General features: G+C 39.0%; 4 protein-coding genes across 7 annotated transcripts; 1 reads left to right on the top strand and 3 right to left on the bottom strand.

Moving 5' to 3' along the window:
* Positions 1–1,305: 1,305 nt before the first annotated feature.
* Positions 1,306–8,531, bottom strand: usp18 (ubiquitin specific peptidase 18). The gene is made up of 10 exons (XM_008282920.1): positions 7,839–8,531; positions 5,794–5,890; positions 5,393–5,535; positions 5,228–5,307; positions 5,000–5,134; positions 4,493–4,588; positions 4,262–4,423; positions 4,059–4,190; positions 3,688–3,731; positions 1,306–2,016 (listed from the first exon to the last, which is right to left on the bottom strand). Exons 1-10 carry the CDS (start codon positions 7,894–7,896, stop codon positions 1,944–1,946), a joined length of 1,020 nt encoding a protein of 339 aa, XP_008281142.1. The 5' UTR covers positions 7,897–8,531; the 3' UTR covers positions 1,306–1,943.
* A 353-nt stretch (positions 8,532–8,884) lies between these two features.
* Positions 8,885–12,385, bottom strand: pex26 (peroxisomal biogenesis factor 26). Its single transcript, XM_008282919.1, has 5 exons — positions 12,055–12,385; positions 11,813–11,953; positions 9,797–10,110; positions 9,561–9,701; positions 8,885–9,429 (listed from the first exon to the last, which is right to left on the bottom strand). The coding sequence occupies exons 1-5, from the start codon at positions 12,258–12,260 to the stop codon at positions 9,317–9,319; spliced, it is 915 nt and encodes a 304-aa protein (XP_008281141.1). The 5' UTR covers positions 12,261–12,385; the 3' UTR covers positions 8,885–9,316.
* A 127-nt stretch (positions 12,386–12,512) lies between these two features.
* Positions 12,513–15,268, top strand: llph (LLP homolog, long-term synaptic facilitation factor). 2 transcript variants are annotated; one of them, XM_008282917.1, is made up of 3 exons: positions 12,513–12,610; positions 14,061–14,289; positions 14,545–15,268. In XM_008282917.1, exons 2-3 carry the CDS (start codon positions 14,073–14,075, stop codon positions 14,706–14,708), a joined length of 381 nt encoding a protein of 126 aa, XP_008281139.1. In that variant the 5' UTR covers positions 12,513–12,610; positions 14,061–14,072; the 3' UTR covers positions 14,709–15,268. The 2 variants fall into 2 exon arrangements, with proteins under 2 accessions (XP_008281139.1, XP_008281138.1); XM_008282916.1 differs by having other exon boundaries at positions 12,513–12,614.
* A 4-nt stretch (positions 15,269–15,272) lies between these two features.
* Positions 15,273–24,034, bottom strand: hcls1 (hematopoietic cell-specific Lyn substrate 1). 3 transcript variants are annotated; one of them, XM_008282913.1, is made up of 17 exons: positions 23,935–24,034; positions 23,146–23,229; positions 22,967–23,040; positions 21,241–21,364; positions 21,040–21,150; positions 20,657–20,711; positions 20,452–20,562; positions 20,260–20,370; positions 20,068–20,178; positions 19,148–19,258; positions 19,009–19,064; positions 18,448–18,517; positions 18,157–18,305; positions 17,913–18,062; positions 16,170–16,326; positions 16,023–16,091; positions 15,273–15,689 (listed from the first exon to the last, which is right to left on the bottom strand). In XM_008282913.1, the coding sequence occupies exons 2-17, from the start codon at positions 23,227–23,229 to the stop codon at positions 15,556–15,558; spliced, it is 1,677 nt and encodes a 558-aa protein (XP_008281135.1). In that variant the 5' UTR covers positions 23,935–24,034; the 3' UTR covers positions 15,273–15,555. The 3 variants fall into 3 exon arrangements, with proteins under 3 accessions (XP_008281135.1, XP_008281137.1, XP_008281136.1); XM_008282915.1 differs by lacking the exon at positions 19,148–19,258; XM_008282914.1 differs by lacking the exon at positions 20,260–20,370.
* Positions 24,035–24,639: the final 605 nt, after the last annotated feature.

The following is a 24,639-nucleotide window of genomic DNA, read 5'->3' as shown; positions in this document are numbered from 1 at the left end:
CCCCACAACATTTCAGACAGAAATATTCTAGTTTTTACTTTACTACATTACTGACAGCTTAAGTTAACAGTTAGTTCACCAATTTAGACAAGCAACAAATTACGATGCCCTTTTATAAATTAAAATACCCAATAGTATATGGGATTCTTCAATTAGTGCCACCTTGAACAGTAGCAACATTAAAGTACTGGTTTCGCATATCAAATACAAAAAAACTCAACATTGCCCATTTCTGCGTGTTGTACTATTAAACTGTGTAAAGTACACATCAGTGTAAGTCTGAGTATTGATGAATTGAATTATAATCAGTGTTTCAATGTTGTAGCTGGTCGCGGTGGAGCTGTCAGGAACATGTGGTGAAATAATAAGTACATTTGTGGTTAAGTAAATGCATAACATATCTTAAATTACAATTGCTCAAGTACTTTGATACTGCAATTAGGTACACTACTGTAGTAAATCTACTTGGCAGCTTTCCATCATTGCAAGCCAATAACGTCATGTGTACATAGACTATAAAGATGCTGTTCTGCATCGCAGCACTTCACTACTTTGATTGAAACCTGAGATAACTGATTTTTTGCCCATTTGAGGAGCAGCGGAAACAGACTGTCATGTGACCATCACATTTTAAAGTGACATGGTGAACTTCTTAGGAAACAGTTGCCTATTTATACGTCCAGCTGGGAATCAGTATTTAATTATTTTATTTCTTGCCGTCAGCTAACATCCTGTGGGTTTAGTATGATGACTCTTTAATGTCATGTCCAGTGTTTCTACGTTTTTTTGGTTTTAAAAAGGATTATAGCTACTTTAAATAAAGTAGTAGTCGTACTTCTTCCAACACTGGTGTCATGTAACAAATAAAAACAGTGCATGATACTGACTGTAAATCCAAATACTGAATGTTTTTAGTATATGTAAATACTTTGTGGTGTCAGGACTATTTCCAATGTCAGCTCTGTACTTGTGCTTGTCTGAGTCATGATCTCATGTCACAAATACAATTCAACTGAGCATATCTGTGACGCTGACTCAAGTCAAGACACTCATATCTGTCCCTGCCGTGAATGTGGGAGGAAGATACCCCCTATACAGAAAGCCATGCCTGTGCTACACAGCATCAAGATGACTAAGCATGAGGCCCGCCGCCTCTGGCACTGTGCAGACATGTTCCATTCTGTCAGAGCTGTGCAGCACATAGGCACCATTTCACACGGTCCCCCAACTCTTGGCCAAGCGAGTGGGAACTTTAGTGGCTCTGCTGAGAGGCTAAATCGAGCATTTACGCACTGTGGCTGCAACTTTAGTGTTGAACGTCTTTTAATTGTAAGATAATTCCCTCAATGCATTCTGCAAACACATAAATGACTGTGTATAGTTGCTGCTGTTGGTGCATCATTAAATGCCTAAAATATTAAGGCACATGACTCCAAATCTTCTTTTTAAATAGTGGTTTTAAAAAAAGACTTGCAAGAAGTAGGAAAATATAATTCAGAAAATCAAAGTTGATGTTTTTGTCAGGCCATGTGAGCAAAAAAATGACTTCATTGTTCTTCAGGAATGACTCATGTACAGCATTGTCAGGACAGTGAACACTGAGTCCTGTTGCAGGTATTTCCCCCAAACAGCAAATATCTAAGCTAAGCATTCTCTTCAAACCAACCCCCCAGTATCACAGAGTGTGTTTGCTGTGTGTGTGGTCTGAGTCAAAAACACTCTCAGGATTTGAATCTTGAACGCCACCTACTGGTTCCTTTAACAAATTACTGTGCTGGTTTACATCTATGAGCTCTATGAGGTCAGAAAAATACATATCACCAATAAAACCTTTCAGCATGTACAGCAAAATCAGAAATTGGAATAAATAATTTCAAGAAAATAAATGTTTCCATATGTTCCTATGTTGCCCCATGTCCCCTGATTTATTTGCTTCCATCCATTCAGCCAGAAAATTCCGGTTGTTTCCATTCTTCTTTTGAACCTCTCCTGTACATTAACATGTACGCCGTGTCTCTGTAAATAACACAAATAAATACTTTACAGAGCCATTTTGAAGATAAACGTGCACATTTGGTGAAGGAAACATAAGGAAAATTTCAATACAATAAACAGGAATATAAAGTGAAAAGACAGATAGCAGGTGTTCGCCAAAAAGCAGTCCGCTGTTCAAAGACGACACAACATGACAGACGAGACGGATTTCCTCTGTTTAGGAGTTCAAAAGTTTGAGAGCCCTCGTGGCAAAAAATGTATTCACCTTCAGTCTTTAATCTTGACCGAGGGACAGACAATAAGGCTTTGTTTAAAGATCTAAAGCTGTTTCTGCAAGTAGGAACATAAAAGCTCCATGATGTCAGCGGACGTCAGGCATTTAGAGCTTTAAATGTTATTAATACAATCTTAAATTTAACTCTAAAAGCAACTGGAAGCCACTTTAAGGAGGATAAAATTGGAGTCACATGTTTTTTGTTACTTCTTCCTGACGGCATGGTGGTTGTATCCCAAATTTTTCAAAGGTGAGAGATGATTTTATAGATGAGGCTGAGCAAAGAGAGCTTCAGTTGTTAATGTGAGAAGAAATAAAAGTTGAGACAGCTCCTCTTATGAAGCTCAGAATTTATTTAATTTGAGAATGTGTCTCTCCCCACCTCTGTCTCGACATTAAAGGAACAGTTTGACGTATAAGAAACTGCTATTTGCTCTTTTGCCAAGAGTCTGATACCCCTCTGAAGTCAGTATGGTGAATGTGAGCCTGGGTTCTGGCGGTGGTTAGCTTAGCTTAGCATAAACACTGGAAACAGCTACCTTCAAACATTACAGAATACTTCAGAGGGATAGATGTAGTGAGCATTTGTTATTTTTTAAAACAAAGCAAGGATAACTTTGCAAATTGCCCTGTTTTCAGTCTTTAGGCTAAGCTAAGCTAAGCTAAGCTAATTGCCTTGTGGCTGCAGATACACAAAATCCTATTTCTCGAAATCCAAAATGATCCCTTTAAAGATCAGAATTGTTTTTCTGACAGCTACTTAAATGCAAACTGTCCTCTGATCTAAATATTTGTTTACTGCTAGTGACAACTGCAAATGTTATAGCTATAAAGCAAAAGAATTAGAGGAGAAATCGAGAGATAAATAATGTATTGGATGTCATGAAATTGTCCTTAATAAAAATAAGGAGTATATCAATATGACATTAGATTTCTAATCTTAATTATTCCATTCTATATTATTATAAACTAAATCCTGTGTAGTATTATCCTTTTGTGAAACAGGTGAAACCCAATAAAGCCCAGAGTCACTCCACAGTCGAGCTACTCCAAGAAAAAGGCAGAATTCCCCATCTTAGCGAGGGTAACGAGCATCGCAACTTGCATTACCTGCAGTTCAAAAAATTATGTTTTGTTCTGTTTTTTTTTTTTTAATTATATTTCAAGCATCATCAGTGCAAATGTGTAGTGTAGAGGAGGACTGAGTCTGTCTTTCAAACTAAAGGTGGACTTAATTATAGATTTGAATCTCATTAATGAATGGTGTACTGACTGTTCCTACTGCGAGGCCTGTATTTTTAATATGGCAGTAGTTTATTGTGATATTTTTGCAAGAAAGCAAGTAATCACATTACCCAAAAGGCTGTTTTAGAAAGACCTCCACCCTCTATGCAAGACAGAATAGAAATTAAATGTACCTGTAATGTCCTCCATATGTTGTCTGCACTTCTTCCCAGGAGGTCTGTGTGTTTCAGGGAAAATTGAACAACAAATTAATCACAAATTTGCATAAAACGGCATTACAATAATACAAAAAATATTTCATTAACAAGCAGACAGTTAAAGCTATATTTTCTTTCCTTAATGCTCTTAGAAAGTGATCCTAAGACATCATTTTAGACATTTCATACACTAAATTTCACCTTCTACTTTCTTGACCTTTTAATTCAAAATAGCTTCATATCTAACTATGTATTATGATTAACAAGGAAATGTTCAATCATAAATATGTTTTACAAGTATAAAGGTAGAAATAACTTTTATTAAAATGAGAGAGATTTTGTCGTACCTGGTGTACATGCCCGTCATTTGCATAGTACCAGCGCTTGTTCACTCCGTGACAGACGTAGGCAGTATAGTGCCCACACATTGCAACACCAGAGTGCACCACCACTGCATACAAAGTGTACTTCGTATTGTTCTGGAGGGACAAATAAACTTTTAGATGACAAAAAACACAAGATCCAGATACTAGACAGAAAACAGAAGTACCTGCTCAGAGCCTGTAGAGAACGCTTCTTTTACAATCTCCGAGAAGTCAAAGGTTTCTGGAAACGTAACTCTGCAGTCAAGTTTCCGGGTGGAACCGTACATATTCCGAAATCGTTTCAGATGCACGCACAAGATAGGAGGCAGGGAGAGGAGTTTGACACCCTGAAAATACAAATTGTTGATGACTACGTTAAAAAAGCATTTCACTGTAACATTTAAATCGAGCCTCACCTGTTTGGAGGTTGTCTTCCTTCCACATTGGGCACAAAACCAGCGATCTCTGCCCCTTAACTCCTGGTGCTCAAAGAAGGAGGTCATGCAGCCCTCCTGTAAAGAGTCAGAGTTGCAGTTTTTGAATATATGTTCATTTTCTTGAAGAGAGTTAGAGCAGAAGACCAAGACCACTCTCACCTATGCATAAGAAATGTAGTGGGAGTCAGTTAGCTTAGCTTAGCATAAAGACTGGAATTGGAAAACAAAAATAAAATCACCTCCCAGCAGCTATAACCCTAAGAAGCTGGTGTGTTTAATCTGTACCAAAAAAATGCTACTTTTACAAGGCTACCTGCTTCCCTGTGCTTAGTGATGTTATGCTAAGCTAAGCTAACTGTCTGCAAGCTGTAGCTTCATATTTAATGTACGGATATTTGTCTGATCTTGTTATATAACTCCTGGCAAGAAAGCAAATTAATGTGTTTTCTAAATGTGATATTAATTTGAAAGAATCCACTTCAGCACCAGAGAGTTGGTATCTTCCTTGATATGCAGAGGCAGGCTGAGCATGTAGCTGCTTCGAGTTTGGATGGAGGTGCAATCCAAACACTGCAGGTGCGTCTCCACTGAAATCTTGTAAAGATTCTGGATTTCAAGAGCCTAACAGAGAAAGCAAATGCATGCAAACACTGTGTAATACAGATAACATGCTTAGAGATGGTACTTAAAATGAATTTGTGGCTAAAGTCCAACCAGAGCTTTGTCATCTATCTGCTGCTGCACGAGGTTCAGAATGGAGAGGAAGACCTCGTCAGCGTCATGCTGTGCACCAACTGCAAAACAACATTCTCATTGTTAGAAATTGTGCACGGCGTGCATCAGCATGAGACATTTGCTCTGAAAGTTTCTGGCCCTTACGACGAATGAAGTGTCTGTCTAGACAGTGGAGGAAGTCACGATGTGGAGCAGGCTGAGGAAGGTCTCCTTGCATGGCTGAAAGAACCCTCTTTAGCTGCAGGGGGACATTAGGACTATCCGGTCTCGCACCAGCTGCTTCCCACCTTGTGATATTCATAAACGCTCATTAATCTTTATTTTTCAGCTTCTGAGAAACACAGCCTTGTTGGCAGATGGATGTTAGTGCATTTTTCAAATATCTGAAAGGGTTTCATGAGGCCAAATGGATACAGAACTTGATAAATGGGAACTAAAACACACTGAAACTGCATTGATCAAAAGCATTACAGTTTGTTATTTTTGTAAGCTTTTTCTGCTTTATAAGTCAGGATCATGATGAATACAGTACTTCATTTACTTACTTTAATAGTAGGTCTAGTACTTCCCAGGTGGCAGAGAGGGTCTGCAGCAAAGTGTTCACACAGCAGGAGAGACGGTAGTTGGAGAGTCCTCTCATTTCTGTAAAACACCATTAAAAGTAAAATAACAGTCTGTGACACCTTGAATCAAGCATGTTACCAAGGATCCAGTCCACTGTCAATAAAATTAAAAGGTAACTAACATGGGTTCAAAATGTCAATACAGCTGTGCAGAACACCCACCTCATGTATATGTTCTATTACAACAACAACTCAACGGTTTTATGGACAGAGCTTGGTTTGGTTTATTGGTTTAAGGTCCCACGTAAAGCAGACGTCTAGCAGGTTTATTTCACACATATCCAAAGTCTGTATTATGCTTTCTATGTCACTGAAACTCACCTGAAGGATTTATTGGTGGAGAGAAAAAAAAATGTTCAATGCAATGACAGTAAAAAGCTGGTTTAAAAAATGCACACTCTGCATAACAAGCTGAATTGTTCTATGTTTTGGCGTGGATCTGAGGAGGTTTTAATTTAGACACAAAAAGAAAAACTTTCAGATGTGTGAGAGTCCTCTAGATTTTTAGGGAGTCGTATTGGGGCCCCCAGCTCCTCATGGATTCCCCCAAAACATTTTAGGGAGTAAAATAAAGAAGAGCACTGATATTTGAAACCGCAAAGCTTTATGAAAGAATTTTTCCCTCCCACAAACCACCCCAGTATAATAAACTTGAGAGACCAGAAAAATAAAAACAGCTGCCTGATTTAATGCAGCTCAAAGCATCAGCCCTGTAATAAATAATACAGTTCATGCTGGGTTTGTCTCAGTTCAGTATTTTGTGATGGCGGTATACTGCATCATAATAACACAAATATACAATATTTTGTCCAAAAAACGATTTGTAAAGTTATGTTTCATGGTTGCAGAACAATATACGTTCCAGGATTCAATGCTGAAGGATGAATTCAAAATGTATTAATATAAAACTGTACAAGTACTTCATTGCAAAAGTATTACTGAAGTGATGACAATGCAAATGTACTCACATTACCAAAAGTAGAAATACGCAATGCAGAATACAACATAGCCTGTGTGGCTGACATCTTGCTGACGGATTAATGTGTGATTATTTTGTTCCAAATGTTCTGGTTTTGGCTGCAAGGGTGAACACAAAAGTCTTAATGTACTTCCAGCATTGGAAGAACCAAGGACCCAGTGGATTATTTGTATTTTTGGTGGTAATGTCACCACAACAATATTAAAATCCTTAGTGAGGCTAAACTGGTTCAGCTGCATTTAAAGACCCTGATATAACCTGTTTAAAACAGGACTAAAACAAAGAATTATACAGTTACGGTGAAATGAACCATCTTTGCAGTATTTTGAGCTGAAAAATTGAAAGACACTTTGTGTAAACATACAAAACTTTCATCAACCTGCGGAAAAGAGCACAATATGGACCCTTTAAAGTGTTATGTTTCACACTTTAATTTATGTTTGAATTAACAGCAACACAACTTGTAACACTTTTTCTGATAAAAGCCCTTCAAGTTCAACATCACCATGCAGCACTGTTCTCTTTACAGCCCTACAGGTACAATAACATCATGTCACAGTGTTTCAGAGACATTGTGTAATCACTGTTTAGTTGTTTGTCTTTTTGATTCCAACTTTACATGACCTGTGTGTTCAACAATTTGGGCACAACTATCCATCATGTCATTATCTGTACATTACTGTAGATATGACAGCTATACATTCATGTATTATATACGTTTAATCTGTGTTGTATTTCTTATTGTTTCTCACTGTGCTTCCTGTTTATGTGGCTGTTGAAGATTAATTTCACAAAAATCGAAAACTAGTAATTAAAGATAGTAATTTAAGTGCTTAAGTAGAAGCACATCAAAATGTACTGAAGTACAGTACTTGAGTACATGTGTACTTATTCCACTCAGGTACTGGCTGTGTTCCTGCATCACACTGTACAGGAGGTTGTATTTTTAGCATCAAAGTCTCCATCAGGCTGATTGGGGTCTACTTACCGACCTGGAAGTCTCTGACACTGAACCGTGAAAACAGCCTGCAGATCCCAGCAGACATCGATACAAACGTCTTCTTCACAGTCAAGTTTAACTAATGAAGCTCGTCCTTCACCACATCAACCAGTTTATAACCTGCTCAAGCCGTGCTTCTGTTGTGCAAAATGAGCCTGTTGTTGAGTAAAAATCAGCTGAGCAGCAAACATCTCCGTCACATCGTCAGCTGCAGCTTTACTTTCGTTTTCACGTTTCAGTTCGCTTTGCTGGAATCGAAACTTAACAGCTGCTGAGAGCCTCCAACACAAACACAGAACAGACGGACACCAACGATAAGATCAAGCCTTTTGCAATATTTACTGACTTTAACCCACATGATCAAGAGTTCTAAGCTGAAGTTAGCTCTAACAGGGAAATTGAGGCAAAAGGAAATGCAAACATCGTGACATTTTAGGTGAACCGTTTTTTTTTTGTTTTTTTTTTTAATGAAACCTTTATGTTATTTGTCAAAGTGCAAAACAGAATTGAGATTCCACAGTTATATTCACATGTGGATCAGACAAACAGAACAAAGGTTTCACAAATCAGAAACGTTTTAAATTAGTCTTTATACTGATTTTAGATTTGGACCTGTTGTAATGTGGTCCTGATGCAAAAAAAAAAGAAACCAAAAGAAATTGCATTAAATATATATATATATATATATATATATATATGTGACACCAAAGAGCCCGTGTATCAAGACTCTTTGGTAGTCTAGTCCACATTAGACCATTAGACCATCTATACAGGGCCTATAAAAAGTATTCACCCCCCTTCTAAGTTTTCCCTTTTAACTGATTTTGATTGCTTTTTTATTATTAAGTTACAAAAAAATACTCTTTCATGTCAAAGTCAAAACCAATTTCTACAAAATAATGTAAATTAATTAAAGCAAAAAAATGTAAATAAAAGTAATTACATAACTATTCATCGTCTTGAAATTGACTCACCTTATTCAACACAGGTGCAGGCAGCTGGTGCAACAAGACACACAATCAGTGAAACTGAAGCAGCATTCAATTCTGTAGTTCAAAGCTTTCCTGCTTTCTTTTCATCCCTTTTCATTAAACACAAAATTAAGGTAAAATGTTCATATATTATTGCATGTATTATTTGATGGATCTATTTTCTCGATCATACTTTCCTTCTCTTTGTTACGTCTACTAATGCTACCATGATCAGGATGCAGTGATCCTGGTTAAATAAACATATCAGGATGAGTTGGGTGTTACTTCAAGACGAACAATCTGGATCAGCAACCATAAGAATGCATCAATGGGAATATAACAGCAAATACTCCCAGAATGTCTTTGGGTGTGGAGTAAGTTGCTTATATAACTTCACAGGTATGATAATAAAGAAATACTGCACTAAGTCATGTTTTCTTGCAAAACACAGCTAAATCAAAAAGCTGCACTAAACACAGTGTGATTTTCAGTCTTTTACAGTTCTTTGCTCGGAGCGAGAGCCTGATAATACGGTGCAAACATAGCGGTCCACATCTGTCTGAGAAGCTGAAGGAGTTTGGAAATCCACATGAATGAAGATGGGAGAGCTGTCGGCAAAAAAAAAAGAAGAAGTTAGAAAAGCGGCAGTTTATTCCCAAATCAAATGCTTTTCTTTTCTTTTTTTTGACTTTCAAAAGCCTGGTAATGATATCAATAAACTAAGAACATTTCATCAAACCTGGATCCAGTCGGAAAAGAAGCATGTAGAGGAGGACAGCAGCCAGAAAGACTCTCCGGAGGGGGAATGAACCAGAGCCACGCATCACGACTTTCCTGTATAAAAACTTGAGCATGGCTTCAAGTTTGTGAATTAGGCTACCTGTAAAACACAATCAGAAAGAGCATTTACAGCTGTTATTTGTACTTAATTTGTAACATAATGCGTGTAATGAGGACTGAGCTGAAATATCAGACCTTGAGTTGAGACAGGATGTGCAGTGATGTCTGATGTTGGACTTAAAGGTGGTTCTTGGTTCTGTTGCTCTTTTTCTTCTACAACATCCAGCGCCGTCTGTCTCTGGTCTTCTGTAAAGGCAGCGCCACCCACCTCGCCTACAATCAGCTCCCGAGCCTCGTCTGTATGTCCGAGAGGCACAAGGACGTGCAGCAGATACAGCTCTGCGACCGCCCCGAACCCAGCCTCTCCGCTGTTGGACGGACAGTGTAGCCAAACTCTGGCTGCCTCCTGCATCACGGCAGGCTCACACACCTTGGAGTAAAGAAGTATGCTGCCAACATGAGAGAGAAAATCTGTTCAGTTGGTGTTTTGTCACAATTTCCAAAAAAATGTCAAACATTCTCTCATTTCTGAGAAAATGTGCTGCTTTACTTGCAATGTATGACAGCAAAGTGACTATCATGAGTTTGGACGGATGGTGGAATAAAACAAGGAACTTTAAAACTATAATGGGCCTTTACACAACTTTCTAGCATTTTACTGACACAGCAATTAATCAAGTTGTTGAAAAAATAATGAACAGATTACTTGATAATAAAAAGGATGTTAGTTGCGGCTCCCAGTGCTTTTTATTGGGAGCTGCAACTGTTTGCCTTTATTTAGTTTTTGTTTTTTCATTCAGTTTTTAATTCTATTTAACCGAAATTCAACATAAAAATGAGACAGGAAATTCACTCTAAATTGAATTTCAGTGTCTACATCGTTATGTCCTCATGCACAATCGTCACAATGCAGGAAGAACAATGTGAATGGGACAAATTTATACATCACGTTACAGTTTTTTTTCGCTGCTTGATACGAAAAGAAAACTTGCATTGTTCTAATTTTCTGTGACTCGTCTACAGTTTGAGCCTGCCTGAAAGAAAATGATTTACTCAGATTTACGGATTCCTGGATGAGCTGAGTTTTCATCTAATTTCATTTACAAGACACAGAGTTTTTTGACATGTAGGCGCCACATGTGCACAACAAAATAATTGAAGAACAGGAAAGAAAGGCTAGGAAGGGAGATCTGGGTCTGAAACCAAATGCAGCATCAGTTATCTGGAAATATTTTAGCTATAGAAAGGATGATGTTGACAACTGTCTGTCGACAGTGTCTTGCAATAGATGCCACCACATGAGGCAACATGATTAATTTGTTTTAACCATCTAAATCACCACCACAGACATCTGTATGATGAGTGCAGGGCCAGATCTGGTTGTCATCCAAAACAAATTTGGATTGAAAAAGGTTCCAAAGTTTTTAACAAGTTATTTAATGTTATTTTTTGCCTTTATTGTAGAGGACAGTGAAGAGAGAGACAGGAAACATGGGGAGAAGAGTGGAGGAAGGACATGTGGCAAATGAGCCGTGGGTGGGACTCAAATCATGGCCGCTGCGTCGGGGACTTTCAGCCCCTGTACGTGGGTCACCTGCTCAACCTGTTGGGTGCCCTACAAGTTATTATTCAAGTAAGTCTGTAAAAAATCCTGCATTTTTCATATCACAATATATTTGCAGTGGAGAAAATAAAACATCACAGTGTCAGTTTTTTCCAGTATTGTGCAGCACTAATGTAAATAATCCAAATGCAGTCTGTAAGAGCTTTTTGTTGGCCTGGCTAATGAAGTCATATAAATGTTCCTTAGACTCCTGAACATTAGAACTGCAGCTAATGATTATTTACATAATCAATTGTAATTCATGAAGTGTATAAAAGTGGAAAAAGTACAACTTTTTAAATATCAATGTGTAATATTCAGATTGTTGATATTACACAAGCAGCACTCCAATATTCAATTTACACAAAAAAGGAAGGAAAAAAGTAAAACTTACTTAGAAATAATCTGGAATTAAATATATTATTTGCTTGATAACTCATTTGAAATTGTATTGTTCACCAAACTTTGCTGATGAATATTTCTTTTTCCTTAAATACAACTAACTGATTAAAAAGAAGAAAAATAAATACTGTTAGAGATCTGCTCACCACATCTGCATTATTCTAGCTGGGATTTCCTCCTGGTGCTCATACTGCTGCAGGACCCAGGAGAGGACACCCTGCCACTGATTCTGCTCAGCCAGAGCCTGAATCCCTAAGATGCAGAAACCAGCCTTCAGCTCCTCACGTCTGCAAAGACAAAACACAGAATCATACAGCTGCAGTAACATCCAGGCTGCAGGGAGCACTGAGGTGCTTTTAGGTGCATGAGGGGAAAGTTTCACAGTCACCTGTTGTCCTCTGGCTCCATACTGGCCACACTCTCCAGACCTCTGTTACATGTGTCAAAAGCCGCCTGGAAATCTTTGTAGACCATCATTTGCTCTGCAGCCGTGTCCAACATGTTGGTTACGTGAGCTGAAGCAGAGGAAAGCAGAGGGCTGCTGACCGAACCGACGGTGCGAGCAGGAGGCTGACTGGTCGAGCAACTGCTCATGACTCCTGGACAAATTTAAGACCACAAAAGAAGAAACACTGCTGCTGTTCACAGCCCTACGAGTTGCTGCTTTGCTGTTAGCAGCTCAGAATACAGCTGAATAAGCCTGTGAGAAGGTTTAGTTTGCACATTGTCCTCTCCACAGCGTTTGTTTACGCTTCATGATCCCTTGAACTTCCTGGTTTGAGTTCGCTGGCCAATCAGATGTCACGGTCTTCAGAATGTCTAAAGCAGCCAATCACGTTGCAGCTTCTTCCAACCATTTTTTTCTTCACTTGTAAACACGTGTAGGGAGCCGTGTGTGTTCCTGTCGCAACGCAGAGAATTTAAACAGATAATACACTTCACTCGTATGTAAGTAAACTTACCTTTTGTATTGTGGAACAATAGTCACATCTCTGTTGGTTTATTTTGCGAAAATAAACGGTGTTTTGTATTTTTAAAAACTGAACCACACCATAAATACGGTGGCTAACTAGCTAGCAAACGCTTTACTTAGCTATATAGCTTGCTGATGACTTTAATGAGTTAGTGACTTAATCTAACTATTATTTCCTCGTTAATATGTGGATAAATGTGGTCGTGTGTCATTTAAGTACTGAATAGGTTTATTAAAGCCATGTAGAGGTTTTTGGAGGCCCGTTTTGTTAAGTTGTAACAGCTCGGTGAATGTGGTGTTTAGTACCACGTGACATTCCTGGTTAGGATGTAATAATATCTAAAATATAAGTGATTGGGTTTAAATGGGTCACTAAACGTTTTGTCAGATGTCTGCTGATGAAAATTAGCCAGGTACAGAGATGATTACCTGTATTCACTCACAACTACAGCTAAAAAAATATATAAACGCAGCATACAAATGGTCTTTTTTTTAATGATCAGATAGTGTGAACACTAACTATATAAAACCACCTTAAAATGCAGCTTTATTCAAATGACGCGATGCCACAGATGACAAGAGATAGACCAGAAGAGGCTGTTGGGCTGCTAGATGGTGCTGTAACCAGGCACTCACATGCGCTAAACTCCTCCATTTGTCCTCCAAGAAATCGTGTCAGACATCGTGGTACAACAATCTGCCAGATGATTCTCTGGATGGATGTGTTTGACAACATCATGCCGTCACTCTAATTGTTCATGAACCTTACAAAGCCCTTCAGGAAGATTGGGACAATGTTCAACAGGCATCAACAGTTTCATTACCGAATGCATCATCAGTGTGTGACTTGTGATTTCTGGTCCATGACAAGTCCCAGTACAATGCATACTTAGTGGTTTCATGACATCCATTCTGTTGTAAAGATGCTTATTGGAACAACAGAAACTTATCCCCCCATGTTGAAAAGAGTAGATAGAATTTAATATAATATTACATGCTGCATTCATATTTTTGTTGAGTACAGTTTCCTTTTGGCCTTTATTCTCCCCCCTTTAGGAGTAGAATTTTCAGGATGTCATTAGTGAAAACAAAAGTATGGGATGCAGCATCTAGTAGCAAGCTGTGTGTCTCACAGCAACTGTTTGTAATAATTCTGAAATATGTTAGTGTGGGGCACCGTGTGAGTGTTACTGTCTTCAAAAGTATTGAAGAAGAATGCAATTAGTTTTCTTAATGCATAACCTCCTTTGATTGAGCCTCTTTGACATGTTTCATGTCTTTCACTTTGCATGTTCAGTGAAACTGTGTCACTGCCATCTGTCCTCATCTTTGTTGTTTTTAATGCTATGTGGTCATAAAAAAAATCCCCAACATGCACAGGTTCCTAAAAACATGAAAACCAATATTTATTGTTCTTTCAGATCATCCTTAAAATGGCAAAAAGCCTCCGGAGCAAATGGAAGCGAAAAATGCGGGCAGAGAAGAGGAAGAAAAATGCTCCCAAGGAGCTGGCTCGACTGAAACAAGCTCTGAATCTGGATAAGAAAGGAGAAGCTGTCATGACTGACGTGCAAGAGATTGCCACAGTGGTGCCGGCTGCCAAGATAAAGAAGGGGGCAGATGTTGAAATGGCAGAATTCGAAGGTGACGGTAAGTGAGACCATGAACAGAACAGCTTTTGTAGTTGTACAGTTTGACATATTGATTGCGCTGTGATTTCACACTGGTTTCTGTAGATGTAGAGTGAAAAAAAAAAGAATTATATATATAGAAAGATATATAGATATATCTGCATATATATAAGTGCCACAACATGTTAATAGCAAAGTAATATTTCCTTTTTGTCTTAGCAAGCTTGTGTTGAATTTTTCTCACTGAGCCAATCTCTGCATTTCTGTGTTTTAGACGGGAAGATGGACATGGACAGCAAGCGCAACAAGACAACTCTGTTGGATGAAAACGGACAGTATCCTGCATGGATGAGTCAACGACAGGCTAAGAAACTGAAAGGCAAACGGATGGCAAAGAAAAGTGGCAAAGGCAAGAAGAAGAAGGGTATTTCCTGGTAAAATGGAGAAAACCAAAAGACTGTTGCTTTGCCTTAAAGACTCTGGATGCAGAAACACAGAATCATTTCATGTATTTGTTTACACATGGTAAGTGATGACTGTCTGCCAGTAAATATTTTTCTGTCCAGTGGATTTTTACATTCATGGCTTTATCACAGAGCCTGAAGTTGTACAAAGTTCACTGCAGAAAACTGCTCTCATGGAACAGCAGCTCCATTTTGATTTCAGAACAATTCCTAAGAACATAACACTTGTGTGGACTTCACAGTGCTTTATTGTGTTGTAGAATTGGAGGAGATACACGTGTATGCTCTGCTACATGTTAAATCTGTGTGTCCTCTAATTTGTTGTCCTTTGGCTTATTTTGTTGACTGTATTTTGATGTTATATCTCTAGTTTCGTACCACTTATTGCTGGGCGATGATATTTTCCTGCACAAGTGAACTGGCAGATATCACATCAGACCGAATCATACAGAAGCTGCCACAGTTTGCTTGGAACTCTATTGTAAATTGACACTGATAAGAAATTATCTAATAAAAATAACTGGTGTACAAACAGAACTTTCCCATAAAATATATTTTATTGTCTCTGATCAGTTCATCCCAGCTAAAACATGTCAATTCTCACCATTATTGTGGGTTTTGTCGTCTCACTACCTTCACATGCGCCGCCACAGATCCTCACAGGATATTATGTAGTCAAATGATTGAAATTAGCTGATCAAAAAAACTTGCTGTGATTTATTCTATAAATACAGTGATAAATTCATTTCTTCTGTTGTCCAAGTTACGAAACCTGAGTTTAAGTGAAGCTTGTGCAAAAGCAAACTGCTCCGGTGAGTCGCTCACATCAGCTCAACGTAAGCGGCCGGAAACAGACCGATGCGTCCGTGACACAGTCCCTTCCACCAGCCCTCGTCAATCATCTCTATGTTGGTGATGATGTCGTCTGGATTGAAGGAAATCTCATCATCTGCCTCTGTGTGAAAAGGAGACCAAAGGATGTGTCCTCAACTCCAGAAACATTTAATTTTAAAACAAGAGTCCTCAAACTCATGACACTCCATGAACTCAATTATGAAATGTGCTCGAGGTGCTACAAGTTTATCAAGCATGTTAACAGAAGTCTAAAAAAAACGGTTTATCACCATTAATTTGGACATTTATACCACACTAGCATCTAATCAGATCACATGTGAGTACTCAGGATGTAAGTCTAATGTTCTTATGTATTCTTGAATTATCCTTTTGACAGAGTTGCATGTGTGACGGTGTTAGTGCATGAAAATGAAGAAGTGAACAAGAGTCATACCTCCCTGATAGTCATAAATAGCTCTTGCCTTCTGGCCACACGTCAGGTCTTCATAGTCATTATCCCCATCTGTTAAAGAAAACACTGAGATGAATGTTTAATGTTGAAGTATTTCCATTTGGAGTGACTGTTTGCTCAGAGACAGACCTGTCGGCACAGGAGCAGGTGGTTCAGCGAGCTCCTCGTAATCTCCATCATCCACCTCCACCTCTGCTGACCTTGCAGGTAGAGGAGGGGCGTCCATGTCGAGGAAATCATCAGAACGTGGAGGCAAAGCCGGGGGTTCTTCATATTCCGGTTCCTCCTGGACACATAACAAAATTAGAACAGGCAATTATTGCAGGAAATTGCAAGTGTGAAAGCTGCTGCAGTTTGCTTGTAAGAGTTTGTTCAGTTCAGCACATGTGCAGAAGGAACCTGGTGCTGAACCCACTGTTGTGTTTTGTTTTCTCCATTTAGAGCTTGTTACTGGAGAGTTCAAGCACCAATAGAGGGCACTCAAAGACACATGAAATGCAACACTGGCATCAATAGAGGGAGCGACACAGAATAAGAAAAATCAACAAATTAAAAACAGCTTTTGACTACTTGTAAGAAAATCTAATATTTATGTTTTGAAAGACATGATGTTTTTTTTTTTACAGTATTCTGACTGACACTAAGCACACAGTTTTGTTAAAGTGGTATTCAAACAGCGCTTTTGTCTGTATCTGGACTCAAAGCCAGAACCTCCTGCACCCTAAAATAGAGTTCGCAAAGTAGTAAATCTACTCACTAAGCTATAATCACACGCCACTATAGATCATGACACGTTTTGTTTAAGAATAAACGTGTTTGCATGTGAATAAAGTTGTGTTTTTGGTATTTTCAGAAAGAGCTTCAGTTGCTGAGTATGAGCATTTATATCTTGTTTACACAAGCATGAAGGAAAGCTGAAGTATTGACAGACTGGGACGCCCGGTAGCTCCTGCAGCCCCTTCGCCTACTCTTCTCCCTGCTTTCCTGTCTTCCTCTCCACTTCCTTGTCCAATAAAGCCTACAGGAAGTATTAAAAAGTACTGACAGACTGAGGAGAAAATCTGCCGGCAGCTTCTATTGCAGTGAATGAAAGCTCGACAGTGAGTCTCCTATCCATTAAAGCCCATATCAAAAATATGAAAACCTATTTGAGTTGCATATTCACTTTGTGGGAATAAAACATCAAAAAATGCCAAATGAAAGCCTACGGAGACAAACTTGTGCATTTCAGAGCAGGTTAGATTTTTTCTGGTCTCCAAAAACCACTTCAGCACACTCTAGCTGGTCACATGATGCACTGATAGAGTCCAAAAAAAGCTGCAAACACCTTCAATTCTGGAGCACAGCTGTCTGAAACTCAACATTTCAGGGTAAATGAAAAGTCATACATTAAAAGATCAAAGCCTTGGGAGTATTTTCATTCTTGAATAGGGTCCCTTAGTGCTCATATAGCAAAGAAGTAAGCTTTTAAAGTAGAGCATGTTTAACAAAAGTTATTCTCCTATTGGCACCCTTTCATTTAAAAATTCATAAAAATAATGATAGATCTGTTATTACAGATATTAGCACTAAAAGTCAAAGCAAGCATCCCATTCATATGCATAACATTTTATTTACTAGTTGTTTTTTAGTCTAATCAATGATTTCAAAGATTTCAATGTGCCTTTGTGTCTCTCGTGTGTTTCTGAACACTTGGATGGTGACGAACACAAGTTGTTGTTACATGTATAATAACATCAAAACATGTTCTAATCTTAAGATTTATGTCTTCAGTCAGAAGTATAGAGTAGAAACAAAAAGTACTGAGAGATTGGTTACAGCTTTTTCCATACAAACAATGATCAATGCTGTTTGTGCAGCTGATGTTCTCACCTCTGGTTCAGGTTCAGGTTCAGGTTCAGGTTCTGGAGTTTCTTCGATCTCTGGCATGTGTTGGTGGATTTCTTGCGGAGGCATGTCGTACTCTGGATCCACATCTGGAACAGGTGGAGGCTGAGGTTCCTCCTCTCTGCTGCTCTGCTCCTAAAGGAAACAACATAAAGCGAACTGTCACTCATACGTGTCCTGATAAGTAACTCTGAGCTGTTTACACGTTTACGCTGCGGTGGTTTGTTACCTGCTGTCTGCGTTTGGCCTCCTCTCGCTCTCTGCTCTCTCTGGCTTGTCTCCTTGCTCTCTCTTCTTCAGCCTTCTTCCTGTTCTCCTCATCTGAAGCCTTGGCCATGTTCTCAAAGCGGGCCTTCAGTTTCCCTGCACCTGCACTTGCTGCACAATATGAACAAAAAGGAATCCAATGTGTTAGCAGTGACCGCCGCTGTGTTCTCAGCTGTTCCAACATGGAAACTGCTGAACAGTTGTGGATTTAATACTTTTTTCTGAAGATGAGGTATAAAAAAAATGAACGTACAGGCCTCTACTGGCTGCGTCTTTTGGTAAGCCGAGGTCGGAGAGTCCATGTCTGAGAATCCTGCTGCACTCTGGAGGTTAATAATAGGAGCAGATTTATTAATGTTAGTCTGAAAGGTCAAGTCAGATGAAGTCTTTTGCGGAAAATATTACTCAGTTATTTAATTAATCAAATGGCAGAAAATATATCTACATTTAAAATTAAGAGCTAGTACAATGGGAATCTTGTCTCTGGTTGCCAGAGCAGGAGGATATATGAAGCACGACTCTGCTGACTCTAGTCACATAAACCAGACTCTATACTTGGCCTTCAGATACTGACATTAAAGGTGCTGGATGCAAAAAGGAATTTAAAGAGAGACGATCAAAACACATGCATGCTTTTCACACTTTTTTTCCTTTGTAAAATAAAGTCTAAAACAAGTATTAAAGCCAATAATATCTCATTTGTACTTCATTTCCATTCTTCTTGGACTTTGCGACAGAGAGTTTCAACTATTCTCTTGCAGATTAAACAAAAAATCAAATGTAAATAATGACTAGTTTCATCCCTGATACTGACCTTGTCCATCCGATCTGCCTGTACTCCATAACGACCACCGAAACCTGCTGAATAATCTAAACAGAGAAACGTTTGATCAGTCTATTGAACTACAAATCCGTTGATAATTCACATTAGACAGATGTGGGTTTTCGATCACCTTTCTGTGACTGATGTTTCTCCGTCTCGCCTTTATACTCGAACCCCAACGCAGCTTTATCGACCTTCTCCTTCTCAACACCAAACTTCCCTCCAAATCCCTTTGAGTAATCTGAATGGGAAACACGTAAGACAACATGGAATGATGCAATAAGATGTCAGGAAAAAGTGTCAAGACTGGATTATTTACCATCCATCCATCCATTATCTACACTGCTTAATCTCACTAGGGTCATGGGGGGCTGGAGTCTATCCCAGCTGACTCAGGGTGAAGGCAGGGGACACCTGGACAGGTCACCAGTCTATCACAGGGCTACACTTAGAGACAGACAACCAAGCACACTCACATTCACACTTATGGACAATTTAGAATCACCAATTAACCTCAACATGTTTTTGGACCTTGTGGGAGGAAGTCGGAGAACCTGGAGAGAACCCACGCTGCACTGGGAGAACATGTAAACTCCACACAGAAAGATCCTGGTGCCCCCACCGGGACGCAAATCGGTGACCGTCTTGCTGCGATGCAACAGTGCTACCCACTGCTCCACCTGGCAGCCCCTATCTCAGGAACTAGTTAAATTAAAAGCCTACATTTTTGTTACGGATGAGTTAAAATATCAACAAAAAAAAAAAACTTATTTTTGAACACACATCGAAAAACAAATCTATAACACGCCACAAAAACAAAACCATTGCTTGACAGCCTCATCCAAGTTTTGTGTACAAGTACAAAATTGCAAATTCTGAATCAGTGTCATAGTGAGAAATAACATATATCAAGCATAAAAATTGACAGATAGCATTTTAAATATCCGCAGTTAGTGATTAAAAAAAGTTTGTAGCTAATCAGAGACTGTCAAGCAGAAGGCCCCTGATGATTTACGATGGAATCACCAACCTGCTTCCTCCTTAACTCACCTTTCTGTGACTGATGCTTCTCGGTTTCTCCTTTATAGTCGTAACCAACGGCAGCTTTGTCCACCTTCTCCTTCTCCACCCCGTACTTCCCTCCAAATCCCTTCGCGTAGTCTGATGAAAATGCAGATGCAGAGTTAACCACATGTCGAGCAAGTAATATAAGAACGAGCAATGCTTACACTTTGAATTCACCTTTTTGTGACTGATGCTTCTCGGTTTCTCCTTTGTAGTCGTAGCCCAGAGCTGCTTTGTCCACTTTTTCCTTCTCCACCCCGTACTTTCCTCCAAATCCCTTCGCGTAGTCTGATGAAAATGCAGATGCAGAATTAACCACATGTCGAGCAAGTAATATAAGAACGAGCAATGCTTACACTTTGAATTCACCTTTTTGTGACTGATGCTTCTCCGTCTGGCCTTTATAGTCGTAGCCCAGAGCTGCTTTGTCCACTTTTTCCTTCTCAACGCCGTATTTTCCTCCAAATCCCTTTGAGTAATCTGAAACAATGAAATGTAAAGAAATGTTTGTTCTACTCTCTGTTAACTTCTAAAAGCAGAATGTTGTAAATTAGAAGCTGGACAATGGACACACCTTTTTGAGATGCATGTTGTGTCACTTCTCCTTTGTATTCAAAGCCCATGGCAGACTGCACAGATAACAGAGATTGCATTTAATCGTAATGACAGATGATACTACACATTATTTAAATGCAGCTTTAAAGTTTGAAGTTTTTTGGAGAATATAAAAAAGCTTCACATATTAAGAAAAGACCACCTGTCTGTGCTAATTGTTTTAACTGTACATTAATGCTGTAGTGTTCGATTAGTGAAAGTATGAGGGTGCGAAACAATTCACATCCTTGTGAGCCAGTAATGTTCTTCTGATCAAATCTTAAAGAGATTGAAATTCTGTAAAAACACTAAAATGTGTCCTATCTGTTTGTTTTAGTGAAATCTCAAACTGTATCTTCTCACCTTATCAACACGATCTTTCTGAACACCATATTTCCCACCGAACCCTTTCGTTGCGTCTTTCTGGGAAGAGTGTTGCTCGACCTGCGCTACGTAGTCGTGACCCATCGCAACCTGGACAGCAGAGACATTCTTGAACAAGCAGCACAAACAGATGGATGGAGATTCGAGGATTTTTTTTTGACCATCAAACAGTTTGCTAACCTTGTCCATCCGGTCCTTCTCCACTCCAAACTTCCCTCCGTATCCATACGATGCTTTGGGAATGTGCTCCTTCTGCTTCACCTGCTCATGTTCCACAGCAACTTTGCTTCTGAGCTCTGCGACGCTGCAGATATCAAACACAGTTAAAAGGCTGCGCTCCATTTGCAGCATTTCACACAAACAGTAATATATGCTGGTAGAAATACGGGCCTTTCATCACTAACACCCCATATTTAAAGTCAGAAATAATCTTTAACAGGTGAATTAAAGAAAACATCAACATACATTTTGAACCAAGGTTGAAAATTGAAATTTTTAAATAAGGACAGAACACAAAATAAAAGCAATAAGCAACACTGGAAGGCAGCAGAAAATACTGCAAGCACACATCTGCAAGTCATAATTTATTCATGAGTTTGGTTCTGGTTTTGGTATTTTAAAATGTCATAAATAAATGTAATAAAGGTCAGACTTGTAAATTGCTTGCTTTGCCAAACCACACTGAATGATAAAGTGTCTACAGAAAATATTCACCTCCTCAGAAGTTTTCTCCTTTTTATCGCTTTTCAATATTGACTCGTGACATTGACAAGAATTTGCAACAAAAACAACTCTTTCATGTCAAAATGAAAACAGATTTGCACCAAGTAATGTCAATTTATTTTAAATCTAAAACGATAAACAAGGTTTTTTTTAAATTAATGAAGCACTGTGGTGCTGCAGAGATGCCCCAGTTTACAAATCATATCCTCCAAACAGAAGAGAAGATGTTTGTTTGGTGCAGACTGCTGCAAAAAATATATATCGTAACTTAAATGTTTTTTTCTGTGAAAACAAAAACCATTTCCACTAAAGTCATGACTCACGTTGCAATATCTGCAAAAACAATCCAGATGTAAATGTTTTCCTCCGTATTGTTTATGGCCGTAAATTGTAATAAAGGTTAATAAGCCTACAAGTTAAGAGTTTAAATGTCAATAAGCGGGCTGCAAGAAGGTCGCCGGTTCGTGTCCTGGTGGGCACCAGGATCTTTGTGCGTGGAGTTTGCATGTTCTCCCCGTGCAGTGTGGGTTCTCTCCAGGTTCTCCAGCTTCCTCCCACACAGTCCAAAAACATGTTGAGGTTAATTGATGATTCTAAATTGTCCGTAGGTGTGAATGTGAGTGTGCTTGGTTGTCTGTCTCTAAGTGTAGCCCTGTGATAGACTGGTGACCTGTCCAGGGTGTCCCCTGCCTTCACCCTGAATCAGCTGGGATAGACTCCAGCCCCCCATGACCTTACTGAGGATTAAGTGGTGTATAGATGATGGATGGATGTTAACAAGTGCTTAATGAATTAAATTAGTGTCTGACAAACAATAAGCTAGAAAGTTACCAAATGTTCATTACTAAATGTTTTATAAACCCCCAAATCATTTATAAACCCTTTATAAAGGATGACTTATTAAAAAATTGCACCAAAATCTCTGAGCAACCTCTGGTCCTATTGTTACTGTCAGACTTTGTGGTGTGACCATGTGAGCATTGGTTTAAATCTCTCTGTCACTGTCATCATCGTGTATTATCCATATTAGGAGAGACTTGCAGGCTGACGGCCTCCTCCGCTCTCACTTCCTCTTCCTGTTGCCACACAGCACCCACTCTGACCTGCATTTCTATACATCCTCTAAACACTCTGAACTTCCACATGCAGGCTCCTTTTCATCTCTTTTTTGGTTTTGTTTTACCTGATGTGTTCTTTGCGTCCCGAGCCTTCGATAGTTTTGGCTCCCCACCTCTGCTCCTGCTCTGACACGTCATTCTGAAGAACAAAAGAAAAACTAAATCAGACAGGGTTGATCAATGAAGAACGTCTTCCCCTCCCTCTTCCCCAACATTGATGCACAATGCAGGAAGTATACGGTACCTCAAAGTCGGGGTCCGTCTCCCAGTCGTCCCCCTCTGCAGCCACCTTCATGCTCACATCGTGGCCCACAACTGACTTCCACATCTGGGGAGATAAAACACTGTGAGCCGCTAGAATGAAGACAACGGGTTGTCAGTGCTTTGCTTTGCTCATGTATCTGTCACATCTGTGCTTTACTGTGCACCGTAGGATGACTGAAATAAACTCGCGTACAACCACAATCTCTGACCACTGTGTGCTTCAGTCTCGATAAGGAAGTTATTTTCAACATGAACCTTCATTTCCTCATAGACAAAGACACTTCAGGGCCTTAGTTGGTTAAAAAAAGACACTAGAATACTAAAAAAGCACCATAATGACACGTTATTTAAGGGAATTATGTACCAATCACCATCTAGTCCTCTTCAATCAACAGAAAATTGCTATTGTTTGAAGAAGCATGGAATCTTTTGACAATTATTAGCCATATTTTATCTTTACTGTCACTTTTAGGCAGATTTTTATTGTAATAACTGGTAGCTGTAGGTTGGTAAGAACAGGAGCAGCAATACTGAACAATACTGGACTTAAAGCACAAGTTACAACAACTATATAACGTCAAATCTATATAACTTTAAATCATCTACGTGTAAAATCACTGAGTGACATTTGCACAAACGGTTCACTGCTGTTCACTTTAAACTGCGTCTGACTGGATCTACTTCCTTAATTAAGCAGAAGGATGAATCAAGTAAAAGCACATGCAGGCCTGCTATAAGTTAGCTTAGAAGCAAAAAAAAACAACTTTACCTTTCAGTAGTTGCGCAGGATATCCGTGGAAATGTGGATGTGACAGCCACGAAGAGCTGCTGACAGTCTGAACGAGTTGTGACAGTTTGATGGGCGACAAGTGAACGCGCGTCCCGCACACGTGAGCGCGCGTCGATGTAAATAAAACACAGTCGATAATTCCAGCAGCAGAAAACGACTTTACTAATAATCGGCATTAAAAAGATATTTAAATGCAATATTTAATTAAAAAAGAAAAAAGAAAGAAACAAAGAAACAAAAGACGAAAGAAAGAAATCTTAAAATGAATAAATGCTGCATTCAAGTGGCTCGGGAAAATCCCAAATTGACAATAAGACAAACAATACGATTTTTAGGAGACCTGAAATGTTGTTAATTATGAGCTATGGCTTACTTTTAACTTGAATGAACGAAGGCCGGGATTTAGCCAGTAGTATTGTAGTAACAACACTGGGGGGCAGACTCACACAGCTTTAACACAACTGGGACATCTTATGGACATTCAGAGTGAAGGACTACACTGCTTACACAGTGAAATCAGCATCATAAATTAGCTTTTTCTTTTTTTTTTGACCTGTAAGGCATATTTCTGCACAGACATTCAAATGTCAAGGTTCAAATCTGTGAAACAAAGCAGTTAATGATAATTATGAGACCTTATTCTATTGACTTCAGGCATATTTACAAATATGAACATCTGACATC

The sequence above is a fragment of the Stegastes partitus genome, unplaced genomic scaffold, assembly GCF_000690725.1.
Source record: "Stegastes partitus isolate 25-593 unplaced genomic scaffold, Stegastes_partitus-1.0.2 Scaffold290, whole genome shotgun sequence".
Lineage (NCBI taxonomy): Eukaryota > Metazoa > Chordata > Actinopteri > Pomacentridae > Stegastes > Stegastes partitus.
Note: the sequence above shows the minus strand (reverse complement) of the source record. Positions and strands in the feature narration are given on the sequence as shown.

Coding starts and splice junctions, on each gene's coding strand:
- hcls1 (XM_008282913.1), bottom strand. CDS start 23,229: ATGTGGAAGTCAGTTGTGGGCCACGATGTGAGCATGAAGGTGGCTGCA. Junction 19,259..20,067: donor GAAGCATCAGTCACAGAAAG/GTGAGTTAAGGA, acceptor TTTCCCATTCAG/ATTACTCAAAGGGATTTGGA. Junction 16,327..17,912: donor AACCTGAACCTGAACCAGAG/GTGAGAACATCA, acceptor TTATGTGTCCAG/GAGGAACCGGAATATGAAGA.
- llph (XM_008282917.1), top strand. CDS start 14,073: ATGGCAAAAAGCCTCCGGAGCAAATGGAAGCGAAAAATGCGGGCAGAG. Junction 14,290..14,544: donor GGCAGAATTCGAAGGTGACG/GTAAGTGAGACC, acceptor TCTGTGTTTTAG/ACGGGAAGATGGACATGGAC.
- usp18 (XM_008282920.1), bottom strand. CDS start 7,896: ATGTCTGCTGGGATCTGCAGGCTGTTTTCACGGTTCAGTGTCAGAGAC. Junction 4,191..4,261: donor TCTCTACAGGCTCTGAGCAG/GTACTTCTGTTT, acceptor TTGTCCCTCCAG/AACAATACGAAGTACACTTT. Junction 2,017..3,687: donor ACATATGGAGGACATTACAG/GTACATTTAATT, acceptor TGTTATTTACAG/AGACACGGCGTACATGTTAA.
- pex26 (XM_008282919.1), bottom strand. CDS start 12,260: ATGAGCAGTTGCTCGACCAGTCAGCCTCCTGCTCGCACCGTCGGTTCG. Junction 11,954..12,054: donor ATGGAGCCAGAGGACAACAG/GTGACTGTGAAA, acceptor TTGTCTTTGCAG/ACGTGAGGAGCTGAAGGCTG. Junction 9,430..9,560: donor TCTTTTCCGACTGGATCCAG/GTTTGATGAAAT, acceptor TTTTGCCGACAG/CTCTCCCATCTTCATTCATG.